General features: G+C 42.3%; 1 protein-coding gene across 2 annotated transcripts; it reads right to left on the reverse strand.

Annotated features, from left to right (window-relative positions):
* Nucleotides 1-97: 97 nt before the first annotated feature.
* ACTR1A (actin related protein 1A) lies at nt 98-15,631 on the reverse strand. 2 transcript variants are annotated; one of them, XM_074295462.1, is made up of 11 exons: nt 15,417-15,631; nt 9,491-9,555; nt 8,674-8,749; nt 7,267-7,392; nt 6,920-7,044; nt 5,587-5,803; nt 4,080-4,172; nt 3,229-3,403; nt 3,079-3,140; nt 2,467-2,507; nt 98-2,340 (listed from the first exon to the last, which is right to left on the reverse strand). In XM_074295462.1, exons 1-11 carry the CDS (start codon nt 15,462-15,464, stop codon nt 2,238-2,240), a joined length of 1,131 nt encoding a protein of 376 aa, XP_074151563.1. In that variant the 5' UTR covers nt 15,465-15,631; the 3' UTR covers nt 98-2,237. The 2 variants fall into 2 exon arrangements, with proteins under 2 accessions (XP_074151563.1, XP_074151564.1); XM_074295463.1 differs by lacking the exon at nt 9,491-9,555 and having other exon boundaries at nt 15,417-15,531.
* Between the last annotated feature and the right edge of the window lie 804 nt (nt 15,632-16,435).

Genomic DNA, 16,435 nt, shown 5'->3' on the forward strand with positions numbered 1-16,435 from the left:
GACTGGAAGGGAGCTGGCCAGCTGACCTCTAGTCCAAGGAGCAATAGTTCCCTCATCTTGGGTGTTGTTGACTGTAGAAAACACCAGGCACTAAGTATCTATGGAACAACTTTATTTAAGTACACTGGGCACCACCAGGCAACGTGGTTTGGAGACAGGCTGTGCAGGGCAAAGGCTGGGGCTGAGAAGGAAGGTGGAAGGAAGCACACTGCAGTTTGGTTGCCACATTGCTTTCACACACACCTGGCCCCCCCCTCTGGCTGGGGCCTTTGGTCATGGTGGAGTGCGGTGGGGTGGGGAGGACACTGGCATCTTTGGAATTTAGAAATGGGATAGGCAGGAGCCCGCTACACATCAGGGAAGGGCCACATGATTATTCACAATGCCCTAAGTATCAACGAAGGGAATAGGCATCCAGGGGCTCCTAGGTTATAGGCCACTGTTTAGGGAGGAGTGGCTCAAGCCAGATGCTTCAACGGAAATTGACCCAGAGCAGGATGTAAAATCATCTAATGGACAAGGAGTGGGGCATTGCCTTTCCTTCCTCAGCGCCAGGAGCCCTTGCTTGAAGGCCTAGGCCTGAGTTTGGCAGTGTCGATCCTAAGAATTAGATCCCTCTTCCAGTGATTTCTGCAAGTTCACCTAGGGAGTCAGCAGCAGGTTAGGGCCCTCTTGTCAGACTCCCTCCACTCCAACTTCCAGCTCTGGCTTTCCCTCTTTCTCTGTTAGGCCTGGGGCCCATGATGAAGCTAAGGGCACAATGCAAAACTTAAGGCTGGCTAGGCCATTGGGTTCCCAAGAGTGGTCTGCCAGCCAGTCTACACTGCCACCAAGAAAGCCAGAGACCAGACTCCTTTGCACCTCTGCCTAAGAACCACCCCCAGAGGGGTTTCGGGGATAAGGCACCTTCACTTCCTTCCCTAGCTTAATTTTCGACAAAACTACAAAACCCCAGTGAAGGCACTGGCACTGGATGCACCAGAAAAACCCACTTGGAAGTCTGCCTGGTGACAGAGCTATAAGCAGGAGGAAAAGATTAGTGTTGGCAGGAATGCCTTTGCTCAAAACCTTCAGTTCCAACTGGTCCCAGTGCCCATGTCTGCTATCTCAGTGGGATACTGTTAAGAGTACTTAGTGAGACCTGGTGGGTCCCCTATCTCTCCAAGGGCTGGGCTACTACGCTAAGCTTAGGTGCTGTAAACATTAGTGTATGGAGGGAGACTAGCAAAGGGCAGGTAGTAAGCAACTCAGAATCTCCCCTTGCCTCCTCCTCCTCAGCCCTCTTAGTGACTAGGAGGTTATCAAACACTTTAATAATAAATAAAATCATATGGCAAATAGGATTTTACTTAAACTGCATTGAAGCAAAGATGGAGGAGGCACATAAAATGTGCCCAAAGCTGCAGCTTTCCCCTCATCTCTCCTACCTGCCAAGAGTGCAACTTGATCCAAAAGGCAGGTTAGCCCCACCTAGGCTCCTTAAACGCTCCCCTCTCAGTTTTCTCCAAGATTTTACAGAGCAGAGGAAGAACAGCAGCAAGGACATTGAGAGGGATGTGCTTAATTGGCCTGCACCTCAGCACCTTTTCCCAGCCAGTGATCCCTACCCTTCACCAATTCCTTCCTGTGGTCCTGACCCTTAGATAAACCCAAAGATTCCTGTCCTCTCACCTGTTCCCCTAACCCAGGGATTTCTGAAACAGCCCCGAGTGTGCTTCTCCTTATTCCACAAATAAAAACAGCAAGAAAACCAAACAGTTCCTGCACAGGTCCCTATCATCAAGTGGCCAGCAAGTAATCATGAAGAGCAAAGGGAAGGTGGTAGGCCTGAGCTCCAGCCACCTGGGAGGTGGTCAAGGAGATGGTAGCAGGGCTTTTCTTTTAGGTGATTCAGTTTGCCCTCTTCTTCTCCCTACAGCAGTAAACATAGTCCCAAAAAGAAAGAAAAAGGACCAATAGACAAAGAAATGGGGCACTCCAGCCAGGTGTTCTCCCCTCTCAGGAGCAAGTTAGTGGTCAACCCCTGGGTCCTAGGCTCCATCGTGGGGGAAGTCACCGTCTTTGTTGGGCACCGGGCTCCCCGGGCCATACTGGCACACGCACATCCACACGCATACATACCCACACCCACATCCACACATACCCACATACAGGCAGCTCCTCACACACTCCAACTCAAGAAAGCGAGTTTTAAAGTGGAGTTAACTTCAGAGATAGGTGAAAGAGACGTCCAAACATTAAAAGGTTTTCCTGTGGATGGAACGGGCACCATCTTCTTCATATTCCTTTTTAGATACCCACATCTTCTTAAAGGTGTCCAGAGAGGCCAAAATGGAACCCCTGTGACAGAAGGAACACAAGGAGGCAGCATGAGTAGCTTATATCTAAGTTAAAACCAGGTTAAATTGTTCTTGAGCTCAATTAGGTCTCAATTAGGCCCTTCCACCCACCTCCATAAATACTCACCCAATCCATGTTGAATATAATCTCTCCTGAGGAGCAGATATCTGCAAAGAAATTGAAAATAAGGGTGAGGCTCAAAGTCTTCCCTTTATCTCCCCCCAAGCAGCCAGTTAGAAGCACAGGGCAGGCAACCTCTGTGGCCAGCAGCATGGCCGTCCCTGGTCGCTGCCTGTTGACAAAGCCCCATTCTCCTAGAGAACCCACCCTGGAAAAAGCCAGGCCCTACTAATGGACATCATTGCTCAAGAAAGCCCTGGCTATCCAAGCCTTTTCCTGCTACAGTCTCATCACACACTGGGGAGTTCCCTGGGCTGGGGCAAAGCAGCAGACCCAAACACCTGCCACCTTTGCCCTGCTGTTCTGACAGCAAGGCCATCAGGAAGACTTCATTGTCACAGGCTGAAGGCCATGGCACTTGAGTTAGACTTTCTCTCAGCAAGCCTACAAAAGACAAGCATCATCTGAGGCCTGAATCTTAGGGACTTAAGACCAGAATCTTCCTCAGCCTCATGGCCTGGGTCATGCCTCACTGGAGGCATCAGGGTGTGGGTCTGAGGCTCCAGGGAGGACCATTCCCATACAGGCTTTTCGTACCCCATCCCAGATTTTTCCTACCCTGATTTTCACGTCTTTTGGAGCCAGTTTCTTCACTTCGCTCAGTAGTCTGTCACCAAAACCTGCAGAAGCCAAGAAAGGAAAGTCCCAAGTGATTTCTCCAGTTCCCTGTGACCCCAAGGGCTAGTCATTCAGAGGGGGTTGACAAACCTTTGAATAGGGTGGAACCTCCTGAAAGCACGATATTGGAGAAGAGCGTGCGCCTCAAGTCCATGTCTGACTTTTGGATGGCAAACACCAGCACTTCGTGGATGCCCTCACTCTCCTCGCCAATCAGGTCTGGCCTGAATAGAAGCTCAGGGGCACGGAATCGAGAGGGGCCAATCTGCAGAGCAAAAAGCCACTTTGGAGGAGGCTTCTCCAGGGGCCATTAGCCTCCTGTTTTCCCAGAAGTTTAGGAAAGAAAATAGAACCCCAGGCATCTTCTCAGGGCTCAAGGAATTTAGAAAGTCCAGGCTTAGGAAATAATCTTCACAAATATATTAAATAAGCCCTAAATGTAAGCCCCTCAAGTAAGACAAGTCCTGCCAGGAAAAAGAAACTGCTTTCTTGGGCAAGGTCTATTGGCCAGTAACCCCTTTCTGCTTCTGAGAGACGTCTAAGGCCTGCCTCAGCCCAGACTCTCCTCCACCCACTCTGTTAGAGTCAATCATCTCTCTGGCCCACTGAGAACAACTGGAGTATTTTTGCTGATGGCCCATTTTTCCCTATAAGGAACAAAGTTCAAGATGCTTAACATCAAGAAGTAACAGAGTACAAAGCTGTGTAATCTTGTCTGTGATCATACTTGGCTCCCAGCACCAATGACTATTTCTTGTGTCTAGTTTCCAAAATTTTTTTGTAGCCCAAACTACAGATTAACATTTGAGGGAGCATTAAAGCAACTTTGAATTTCTAAGGACTTGGCAAAGAAGCAGTTTGTTTTTCAGACCCCGGCCTCCACAGAGCTAGCCCTATTTCAGGCTAGGGTTCTCTAGTGGATTTGTGCTCTTTTCAAATACCTCAATGGTGCTTCCATCAGGCAGGTAGTACTGAGCCTTCTCTGTCTCCAAAGTTTCATCTTTCTGTGGGTTTATGGACAGGTAGCAGGCTCTCTGTAAGGCAAAGCACGAGAGGGTTAAAAACAGAAGCTGTCACATCAGAGTTAGATATTGTATAGCCGATGCCTACCATCTGTAAGATCTACCTTCAAAGCAAAGTTTTTGTGAGAAAACTCTAAGGTCTTTCCTTTTCCTTTCACCAGTTTTCATGGCTAGTCTAACTCCTGACCACTTGGACTATGTGGCTAAGAAAGTGAGTAACTCTCAGTTCTTCCACAGCCATATAATTACAATAAGCTTTCTCCTTCCACGTGAGGAATGTGGCCTTGGAGTGCTCCCTCATTCCCAGTTCAGCTTTCTGTAAGAATTCTTCTTTTTCTTTAGAAGAGGAAAATAATGGAGGTGGTGAAGGTGCCCTTCTGGGCACTGACCACCAGAGGGCAGCACTTCAGGGAAGCTAGCCTGTTGGCACACCTATTACATTCTGCCTGAGCAAAAGCTTTCCAAGGAGACACTGATAGTCACAGGGGCCTTCCAAGTCTGCTTTTAATACTTCAAGGATGTGCGATAATGCTGGCAGAGGTGCTCCCTCCTCCACAAAAATGGGTCATGACCCTCCTCTAGTACTTAGTTGAGGGTCCTCATGAGTTGCTTTGGCCAAAACATTCATTACCTTGTGAACAAGCACCAGAGTGATGAGTCTCTTTGAATTTAGCTAGCTTGGTCTTCAAACAGCAGACTAGAGTTCATCATCTGGTTTGTGCTGGAAGCTTTTCCTGTTTGTTAGGACCTGCCAGAGACTGCATTCTGCTGGCACTGCCTTTTAGAGCTCAGGCCTGCTTCCACACCTGGCTAAGGCACTAGAAATCAGCAGAACTTTAGTGGAATTCTCGTTGCAAAAGGGAAATACAAAGAATTAATGACATTCGCTAGCAGAGGTGAGACTCGAGCCCAGGCCTTCTGACTGGAAATGCAGAGCTTTTTCCACTACTCGATATAGGCCTCCTCTGATGTCAGGGAACAAATTGCTGGGAGACTCCCTACCTCTCCTTTCTCCAAAGACACTGACTTTCCTTGGAGGCAACTAGGGAACATAGAGATAAGAGTATTGGACTTGGTTATCAGGAATACTGAAGTTCACATCCTTCCTCAAACATTTACTAGCTGTGTAACCCTGGACTTCTTTTAGCCTCAGTTTTCTCATCTGTAAGATGAAGATAATAATGGCACTTGCCTCATAGAGCTGTTGTGAAAGGTCAATGAAAAAAATACATATGTAACACAGTGTGCAAACTTAAGATCATTATATAAGTATTAGTTGTAGTTATACATTATCACTTCCCTTTCCCCCCTATTCCTGGGAAGCTGCATCAGTGCTCTCTAAGAGCCCTGCTTCTCCCTTCCTGAGCAGTTGCTCTGGATTCCAAACACAGTTCTTGCTAGTGTTCCTGTCCCGGATAGAACTCACCTCTTTGATGGTCTTAACAATTTCAAACTCAGATGAGGAGTGAAAATCATAGCCCTCCTTGCGCAGGTAGAGACGGAGGAAACGGGAGACATCTCGGCCAGCAATGTCAATGCGCATGATGGAGTGGGGCATGGCAAAGCCCTCGTAGATGGGTACTGCATGGGTAACACCATCTCCAGAGTCTAACACCACTCCTGTGGTTCTTCCTGTTGCATATCTGAAGCACAAGGGTCAGGAATCAATAGTCTGACTTTTCCTCCAGAAAGAAGTCCACTCTTTCTAAGCAACCTGCCCAGTTCCAGCTACAGTCAAAGCCTACCCATTCATGGACAAGGAAGGCACTTCTACTCCTTGCCTCTCAGTTAATTCGAGTAAAATAAAGAAAAGAAGGGTCTGGAAGGGAAACTCACATATAGCCTTCCCCTGCAGAACTGAAATCCTCTGAGAGGAAGGACTACTTTGTCTCATCTTTGTTTTCCCAATTCCTAGCACAATATCTGGCACGTGGTAGGTGCTTTAAAAATGTGCATTAAATGAATAAATACTTTTCTCACAGAATTGTAAGAAAAGCACTTTGTAAACCTTAAAATGTTATGTATCCATAATTATAATCATGATTATTATTTCTACAATAGCTTCCTTGGAGTTGGATCTCCCTCCTAGCATCACTAAGTAGAGCTAAAAAATGAAGCAAGTTTTGAGAAATATATACAATGAGTTAATCATCCTCTTTTGAAACCAAAGCTTTACTTATTTCTTTCACAAAGCATCCTGGAAAAGCCCCTGAAAAAGCTGACTTTCTCAGTAGAGAAAACAGCTTTTTCCTGACTTGTTCCAATGACTCCATTCTCCCTAGACTGTACCCATATTCTTTTGATAGAAATGGGCACACCAGGCATGAGGATATGCAGCCAGAGAAGGACAAGGCTTTAAAGGAGATTTGCTGTTCTTCTCCTTCCCCCTCTTCCTCCTTCAGGATTCCCAGCAAGCTTAGCAATCATTCACAGATGTGCACAGCATTGAGTAAAACCATTTCCTAGTTTGACTACCCATATGGTTCTGCCCACTGGGTACTAAATTCTATACCAATCTGAGTTGACAGAAATCTGAGTGGACAAAGACAACAAGGAACTCTCATTTGGTTTCCACATAGATCAATTCCTCTATGATTACCAGTCAGTTTCAATACCTCCCTCCCCCTTTTTCCTCACTCCCTCTACCTCTCCTAGACTGGGGCACCAAACTGTTCTGAAACATCCTGACTGGATAGAGTTGGGGACCATCTTAGGTCAGTGGCCTGATCATTTACCCCTGGGGATAGTCAACTACTCACAGGCTAAGCACGGCTTGCATGGAGATGAAGAGGGCTGGCACATTGAATGTCTCAAAAAAAACTTCAGCAGCACGTTCCCGGTTTTTTCGTGGGTTCAAGGGAGCTTCAGTCAGGAGCACAGGATGCTAGTAAAACAGCCCCAACCTCACATGAGTGTGATCTCCAAGGTTCTAATTCTCATTAACAGGTAGGCAGGTATAGAAGACAAGAGCTCTGAATGGGTAGCAGACTGGTCTCTATCACAGCTAACAGAGCTGTGAAATCTCCCATCCTACTAGCAAGACTAGGGGTATCTCCCTGTCTTTTCAGGTCTTTTGAGGGCTTTCTGTGAACAAAACAACTCTTACCTCTTCTGAGAAAGTCTGAAGCTGGTCTTTTGAATAGACATACTGCCAGATGCGCTCCATGTCATTCCAGTCCTTCACAATGCCATGTTCCATGGGGTAGCGGATAGAGAGCAGCCCACGATGCTCCTAAAAGCAGAAAGCAAAACTTCTATATAACCAGTAAATTTTCAGCCCCATGGTCCAGAGTTCTGCTGTCTCAGTGTTGTGCTTGTATTCAGGATGAAAAGGGAAGGGACTAAGCAAGAAAATGTAGTTTTTGAAAAACAAAACAAAACAAAACAAAAAAACCAACTTGGATATATTTTCAGATATAGTCAATATGCTGGCTCACATTATTTGTTATAAGAGGATATATTGGGAGAGAGAGTTAGTAGGAAGTAACAGAAGCCACTAAAATATAAAAAATTACACAGAGGAAAAAAATTCAGAAGGAGACACTGAAAACTACAAGGCTTTTTTTTTTTTTTTTTTTTTTTAAACTATCTCATTCAATTGAATGTACCTACTTCTAACTGTATGTAATACAAGTAAACAGTTTGGTATTTTATCCTTTTTTGGAGGGGTGAGAGGGACTTCAGTTCCTCCAAACTCAACCTATAATCTAAGAGACCTTTTCCACATCTCTAAAAAGCAGAGCTTCTTAAAATGGGATCCATGAAATTGTTTTTTCTGTTGTTTCTGTATTTCACTGTAACTGGTTGTCTTTATAATCCTGTATGTTTTATTTTGTGTACTTTAATATAATATTCTGAGAAAGGGTCAGATAGATTCTATGACCCAAACAAGTTGAAAAAATCTTGCTCTGCAATGATCTAATACTCAAACTCCCTTCATTGCTTCAACTGCTGAATTGGAATGAATACTAAGTCATCAGGACTTGAAGCAATAGATATAGGGCATTCTGCTTATTATCTGGAACAAAAATAATAAAGTTCTTATAAAGTTTCTTATGCTTATAGAATATGAAAGGCCAAGGCTGAATTTAGCAGCAAGAATATTGCTGTTCCTCTTAGTAGAAAATAACTGAAAGCTTTAGCAATAATGAACTAGTTATATGAGTACTTATCATTATATCCATTTCACAACTAAGTGAGAAGCAATAAATTTTTGCTTCATTGCATTTCTTTTCATGTGACTGAAAGAATTCCAAAGAGTCTCAATTTCAGGTCTATGTTACTGTTTGCCACAACAGGATCAGGAAGAGCTCCTGAACCAAAGATTGTTTCTGTGAGAAGTGGAATGATGGGGACTATGTGGAAGATCATAAAAGGAAGCTGTTTCTTTTTGTAGCTGTGCTCTTTTGCTGAGACGGGCAACACCTGGGAGAAAGGATAGGGTGGGTTTTAAGATCTTGAAGGGAAAGCTCTTTTTCTTAAGTCTTAAGAATACTTATCTGTAGTTTATTACCTCTGCTTTGGGGCCAATGAAAATGTCTCCTTCCAAGGCTCCAGCCATAACACGGACATGTTTAGGTCTGCCTACGCTGCAAAAAAAATTAGGAAAAAGACAATTTTACCGAAAGACACAAAAAAATGTTTCATCAGTATGTCTCTCTTCTCCTCTAAAAACTGAACTAAGTTTAACAAATTCTTCTCTCCCCCCACAACACATATTTTGTTCATAAGTATCAAAGGGGAAAAGGACCTGATCAAATTTTCCAATAGAGTATCACACCTAAACATGTTGTCCTCCATGGTCCTCATATAAGAGCAGAGAACTAAGGTAGAACTATGAAGTTCATTAAGTTGGCCTTCTGGGCCTTTTGCTTCCACTCCAGTGTTCCTGTGCTTGTGAACTCTCTGGTCAAAGAAGAAAGTTATGAGAAACTCATTCTCATTCATGAGTATGAAATTGGTTCTCTCTCATGAATAGCACAGTAGATCTTAATGGTTGCTGAATAAACAAATTGCCATTTGAAGGAATATGAGCATTTTAAAAGAAGACTTCAAGGCAATGTTTAAACCAAATGAATAACTTACTACTGTTAGAATCTCAGGCATCAGTGGAGAGAGAGAGAGGCCTCTCAAGTCAAATCAAATATGTAGTTCAATCATTTTGACTATCTCTAAAGCTGACACTTACTCCTTACTGTCCCAAGTATTTGAATTGTTTTCTTAGTTCTTCTTAGGTGGCCAAAGTAGGATTTCTTTGAAAGGCAGGAGTCTGACCCCACAATGACAAAGTCACCCACCCTAACCTCTGATTAAGCCATTGTGTGACTTACTAGTTTGGAAAACAGTACTTGGGAATTTGATCTCCTGCAAAACCAGCTTTAATTACACCAGAGCCCTGGGGAGAAAAGTGAAGCAAGTTTAGGAAAAACAATGGAGAGTCAAAGTAAAGTAAATATGAGTTCAAAAGCCATAAATTCAGGGATGAAGTCCCAGAGATAAAGTATCTTCTCAGGTCATTTGGAGAAAATTCATTCTCCCAACATGTAACTATGTAATGTTTTTAAATGCTTTGAGTCCTGTCTTCTAATTTCACTGAAACAGCAGCAGGCCAGCCCTCCAAAGTGTCCTGCTGATACTGAATTTGATCTCTACAGATTCTATCTAACAAAGCTGACCCGGAAAGTCACATGTAATGCAGTGCATGGTACAATGTTCTAGCCAATCTTCACAGAAAAAGGGGGGAGGATTCTTGTGTAACAGTCAGAGAAGAGGACAGCTCAGTGCATGAGGATTAGCTTGGCCTCTGATGTTCCATGGTTTGGGTATGGTACCCGTACTTGACAGTTGGGGTTTTAATTCAGCATCTATAGCACCACTTAATGGCCCAATGAGGTTAATCATCAGCTTTAGGAAGAGGTAGCAACATTATGCATAACAGATGTCTGAGGTTGAACACTGCTTTAGGTATACACCTCTATTCACTCAACAGGATTTAAAACTTCACTGTTAAGTACAACTGATTTTTTTTTTTTTTTTAAACCCAGGATCCTGCCATTTTCAGAATACATAGGATATGACATGCTAGAAACTACTCCAGGTTACTCCCTTTGTATATAATGCCTATGTGCAACTACAAGTCTCAGAGAGGAAATGAGATTGACGACAGGAGCTATAATCTAGTATATGGTATGATATGGTAAGGAGATTAGCAGAAAGTGGTTAAAGAACAAGGATAAAGAGATGAACAAGGCAGTTCTTTGAACAAATGGTAATAATGAATCAATGCCAAGAAAAAGAAAGTGGAAAGATCCAATACAAATGGCTTAATTTAAAACAGGTATGGAACAGAATTTGAAATCGCTCATTAATCAATACGAATAGGAAAACTGTCCTGACAAGTCCAAGAAAGATAGGAATAAAAGCCAGGAAAAGCCTTGGCCAGAAAATGGCTACAATTGGAGAAAAGGAAATTATCCTGTTTTGGTTTCAAGATATTTGGTTCCAGAACCTATGGAGAAGACACCATATTGAAGTGATAAGAACAGTTCATTATAAGGAGAATTCTGGGAAACTGGCTAACTCAAATATCTTGGATTGCCCATTGCTCTTCTCTGGGTTGGGTTATGTAAACAGATCTTGTTGGAGCTCCCAGAAGATGTTTCTATGGCATAGAAACCTGGAAAGGAAAACTCTGTGAGATTTCCAACACTGGTTTTTAGGAGGTATGGTCTCCTTATTTGTATTTCAGTCTAATGCCACAGAGATTAAAACACTTAACAGATGTTTGCTAAATTGATTTGAAGAAAATTATACAAAGAGAGACCCCTTAGGGACTAGATTTTAAGCCAGACTAAGATATTATAATAATTTTTTCCCTTCTTTCTTTCACAGTAAGAACACAATAAGCTTGTAAGTGTATATATTTTCAAATTTCTAAAATGTATTTACCAGTTTTGAAGATTTATTCCCCTCTTTTTCCTTTTTTTTTTTGTAATATGGTGATGCAAAAAAAAAAAGACAATAAAATTTATTTTAAAAGAAAGCAAAGAGGGGCAGCTAGGTGGAGCGTGGATAGAGCACCAGCCCTGAATTCAGGAGGACCTGAGTTCAAATTTGATCTCAGACACTTAACACTTCCTAGCTGTGTGACCCTGGGCAAGTCACTTAACTCCAGCCTCAGGGGGGAAAAAAATAAAAGAAAGCAGAGAGAGAGAGAGAGAGAGAGAGAGAGAGAGAGAGAGAGAGAGAGAGAGAGAGAGAGAGAGAGAGAAAGAGAAAGAGAAAAGCTTGCTGGTTTCAAAAGAGATTTTCCACTTATTGGAAAAAGGCAATTTTTAAAAATATCCTCCTGGGCTTGTGGAGGACATACTCAAGTCCACTTGTCCTTTTCAGATCCATACCCACTTTGGAATTGCAAATATAAGTGGTGGCTGGTCTGGGAACAGACAAGCTGAGATTCCTGAGAAGTCCAAGATCCACTCTGGATCCAGAGAAACTCAGGCAGTGCTGTTAATGATGTATAAAGTAGTATCACTCTTAGTTCCAGAGCAAGCAAAGGCTGTCAGAGAGTGAAATGGACCTGCTAAATGGGGAAGGAATAAGTAGTACCAGAATCCCCAGCCAAACCACTAGAACACACAAAAAGTGTTAGGCCAATTTCCTTAACAATAATTTATAATTAGGAATTTCGTACCTGGCAAATGAGCTACCACTTTCTTTGTTATTCACCATGGCAAAAGTCAAATAAACAAACACATAGCAGCAGGCTCATTGAAAACAAGTGTTCATTAAATATTTGATTTCCTCATTAAGTACTTGATCTCTGAGAAGAATTAGAATCTTCTGCCAATGATGGTTATTACATGGAACACAAGTGATTTCAGTGCTGAAATGCAGCTTCTAATATGGGAGGACAAGCCACAAGTTCCTCAGCAGTAACCAGAAGCATACAGTACCCAGATTGCAAAAGGTCCTTCAAAGACATTTACCACAGGCACTATTTAATGCCATAGCTGTCCATCCCTGAGCATTCTTCCTCCTTTTAAGTGGAAACAGTTGCCTCTCAACAGGCAAAGCCAAAAATCAATGTCAGCAGATGAATTCAAAAGATACCGTTCTACACTTAATCACTGGGGACAGTATTATTTTAAGGTGTTTATAACTGCTTTTAGCTTTTTTATTTTCATATTCACTTCTAGATGTTTTCTGGACTCCCACAAGCATTTTAGGTAACGTGAGATTTGTGTTGCTTAATATATATTCAATTTACTGGCATATCATTTCTTAAAACAATCCTCATTTAGGTACAAACCAAGACTTTGAATATCAAATTCTAGATGGTAGACTGGTTTCATTTTCTAGTCCATTTTAGGGTTTCTAAGATTTTTTAGAATCACCAAGTTGGAAAAATTTTTAAGAGTGAAATAAGTATTTTTTAAAAGATGAAAATCTGAAGAACTTCAGCTAAATCTCATCTATAGCACAAGGTCACAGATTTAGAGCTGATTGATCAGAGGTCATCTGGGTGAAGTTCTTCATTTTACCCATAAAGATGCTGAAAGGTTCAGAGAAGTTAGATGATTTGTATAGTCACACAAAAGGTGAAAGGATGAATTAAGATTTGAGCCCAGCTCCTCAGACTCCAAAAGCTGTATTTGTTCCAATACCATGAGTAATAAAAACAACTTCAAGACTGTATAGAACTTTGATCTTTTAGAAAGGAAACAGTAACCTTTGAGTTCTTAAATTACCAAAGACTTGGGACAGGAGATGATAATCATGTATGGGCAGTAAGTTCTCTTTTTTCCCCGAAGAAAACTGAAAAAAGTTTTCTTTTAAGTTTTTAAGTAAATTTATTTGCATCAATGATTCCTGTAGTAGATACACAATTTTCAAAATGTAGTCCACATGTATACTTGTAGAATGAGAGCTCCTCTATTAGTAATTGTAGGATTTTAGAGCTAAAAGAGTCGTTAGAGATAATTAAGAACAGCCCAAACATTTTATATATTAGAAACTGAGGTCCAGAAAGAACAGAGAGCTAGAGCTGAAAGGAATCTCAAAGGCCACCTTGCAGTCCAGCTTTTTCCTTCTAGAGATGAGAAAATTGAGGGCCAAGAAGATTACACAGTCTTGTCCATAGTCTCATAGGTAGTAAATTTCAGAGGTGAGATTTCAACCCCAGACCCCGCTTTATGTACAATTCCACAATGACTTGCCAGGGTAATACATAAAGTTGGTGACAGAACTGACACTAAAACCCAGGTCTTTTGACTCAAGTCCAGTATGTTTTCTACCATACCATTGTATTTCATTTTATTATTAATGATTATATTTAATAGAAACGTATTTCTGCCTGTAATTACTCATGATATCTTAGCTCATCGACATTTTCAAAAGTAATTTTTTTTTCTCATTAATTCTAGGTAGTTTTTTGTGACATTAAACAAGAGTGATACATGATAGCAAAGTGGTATCTAAGCCAGAATAGTTGATAAAAAAAATTGCTTTTTTTTGCCCTTCCTTAATCCCTCCCTTCTCCTCACTAGTACTTCATTCTTAGATTCCAGGAAAAAGATTTCAATGTCTTTGTAAAATGCTAAAAATGTGATATCTATTTCTATCAATAAACACTTATCTCATCAAAACAGATATCTGATTCAGTTATCTAACATGGACTCATTCTATTCTTCACCCTGGGAGCTAAAAATAGCTGCTAGAGTCATCAAAAATTAGCTCAGAATTTCAAACACTAAGACTTCAATGAGATCTCGAAACCTAAATTTAATGTGGCATTCTCTGCAGTGTCCTAAAGACAAATGACAAGGTTCTCAGATTTCTTTTTTAAATCGATGTATTAGCACAGGTATTTTCCCAGTGAAAGGACAAATGCTGAGTGTTCTAGTTTTAAAATGAACAATATTATTCTGAAGTACAACTTTAATATGTTATTAGAGAAAAGAAGAAGGGTGAACCCAGCCAGGAAAATTAGCTATCCTTTATAATAGAGAACAAACAAGGAGAATGATGGAAATTGAGATTACACATAAATCCAAAAAGCAGGGGAAAAAGCTCAAATGAAAAGATTTGCCTTTTCTACTCCCTAAAATTGCTAAGGAAATTTAAAATTATTGCCAATTTGCAAGTTGCTAATTTTACAAAAGAGGCAAAAAGAAATTGAAGATATACTGTTGTTTCTGGAGGCGGCCAATAGGCACATGAAGCCAAATTCAAAAAGAGAGAACACTTAGTAAAGCCTGATGCAATCTTATTCCTTTTAAGTACTATTTGGCTACTTAATCACTATTCTACTTGGGTCTCTCCTTTAAATCAGAAGCACCTTGAGTCGGCAGACATTTCTCCAAGGGCATCATCAACGCGGCAAGGTTCAAAGCGGGCACCTCAGTTCCCCGGAAGCCTAGCACGTGTAATCACCGTAGACTTCTTACTTTTACGGAGAGCTATTAGCCCTACACTACCTAAGTACTTTGGGGAGTCCACAGTTTGATTTTTTCCCCACCTAGAGATCCCTTTGGATTTTCTGCAGGAGGAGGGGAAGCTGCAAGTGTCAACACTCCCGGCTTAATGGATAGCAAGATTATAATTAGTGACCATTAATAACAACAAAGCCCAAGAAATCCTTTGTAGCCCCAGAGCTTCCAAAGGAGCCCCTTCCGACCCCACCTAGGGGCGGGATCTGGCCTTCCCATGTACCCACCCCGCCCAGAACTAAACAAAATCGGGCCCTTCCCCACCCATGGGCGGAACCCTATCCCACCGGCTTCACCAACAGGAATCCCAGGAGCCAATCCTTTCTGCCCCGTCCCGCCCTACAGAAAGAGGAAACCCTAAGGCATTTCATCAGATTGACTAAGGAGCCAGCCAATCCCCTTAGAATGCAGTCCCATCCGGCGAGCCCGAGGGGCGGAACCAACTTTTTGAGATGGACAGCTACGCAAGCCAATAGGGTCTTCAGAAAGAGAGCAGAGGCTGAGCCCTGGGCGCCCACAGAGCGGTTAAGGCCCCTCAGCCTAAGGGCCTGACCCGGGGGCTAGGCATGGGGCCTGTCTCTTCTTCTATCTCTAACCTAAGGATGCTGGCCTGTGGACCGGCTAGGGACTGCCTCCCTCAAGGAGAATGGGACGGCCAAATCCTCCTGACAGGCCGAGTCAGTGACAAAGAGTCAGCGGCTAGGGCGGGGAAGCCGTGGATTAAAATAGCCGGACTCTGCTGGAGGAAGAGAGAAGCAAGACTCACATTGTCGATCACAACAGGCTGGTTGGCGATAATATCGTAGGACTCCATGGCAGAGTGGGTCTCTTCTCCGGAGGAAGAAACTGCCAGCCGGGTCCGCTGCTGCTACCGCCGCTACGCATGCGCAATGCTGTCGCCGGGACAAGGAGGTCGGGAGAGGCAGCTCCTCGCCCTCCGGAAGACTACAGTTTCCAATATGCTATACGGCACCCCCTACTGGGAAAGCTGTGCTCAGTCTTTCAGAATTGAGCGAAGTTTTGCATGATGGGTACCAGCCTTTTCTTCGCATAGCACTTTGGCCTTTGTAGTTTACTTAGAGAAGTGAGAAAAGACATGAATTGTTTGTTGCATTGTTGCATGATGGGATCTGTAGTCCATTTGACTTAGAGGAGGGTTCGAAATAACGTGCTGAGACTTGTAGTCTTTAATACTTGTCCGTGTCCTCTCGAGTACATATCGGGATCTTTTCTCCATGGTGGAATAACTTTATTTTTACTTCTTGCTTTATATCTCTTATCTTTCATTCTTGCTACTCGTAGAATCCATCTCCTTTCCCATTCTTACATGGCTTCGATATGTCTATCTTCTTTGTTTTGCAACTTTTGTGTATTTGTGGAGCATAGGATAGAGTTTGTAGAATTCATGTAGTTTGCAAAATGTCACTTGCAAACACAAGCATCTTTAAAACCTTGCTGTTTAAGGCTATCATCATCAGAGACAATAATCTCTGTAGCTGTATCCTACAAGGAATCATGTTTATTTTTTTTAAATGGAGCTGGGCTTTTTTTGAAGATCTGTTAAGATTGCATTTGTATCTATCAAATCAAATGCTTTTAAAAACTTAATAACAGATACAGTGGGAGCTTATATTCTTTGTTCCTTCTAGTGAATTGTGACTATAGATGTGAAGTTTTTAGAACACAATTTATGAAAATCTATCTGCTCTTTTTCCTACTTTCATCGAGGGTGCCTAGATATATGTGTTATTCTCACAGATTTTTGCAGGCATATGAGTTTACAGT

The sequence above is a fragment of the Sminthopsis crassicaudata genome, chromosome 2, assembly GCF_048593235.1.
Source record: "Sminthopsis crassicaudata isolate SCR6 chromosome 2, ASM4859323v1, whole genome shotgun sequence".
NCBI classification, from domain to species: Eukaryota; Metazoa; Chordata; class Mammalia; order Dasyuromorphia; family Dasyuridae; genus Sminthopsis; species Sminthopsis crassicaudata.

Excerpts from the sequence above, each read along its gene's own strand:
- ACTR1A (XM_074295462.1), bottom strand. The coding sequence starts at position 15,464 with ATGGAGTCCTACGATATTATCGCCAACCAGCCTGTTGTGATCGACAAT. Across the intron at positions 7,045-7,266 it reads TTCAGACTTTCTCAGAAGAG|CATCCTGTGCTCCTGACTGA; the intron begins GTAAGAGTTGTT and ends CTGTTTTACTAG. Across the intron at positions 5,804-6,919 it reads ATGCAAGCCGTGCTTAGCCT|ATATGCAACAGGAAGAACCA; the intron begins GTGAGTAGTTGA and ends CTTGTGCTTCAG.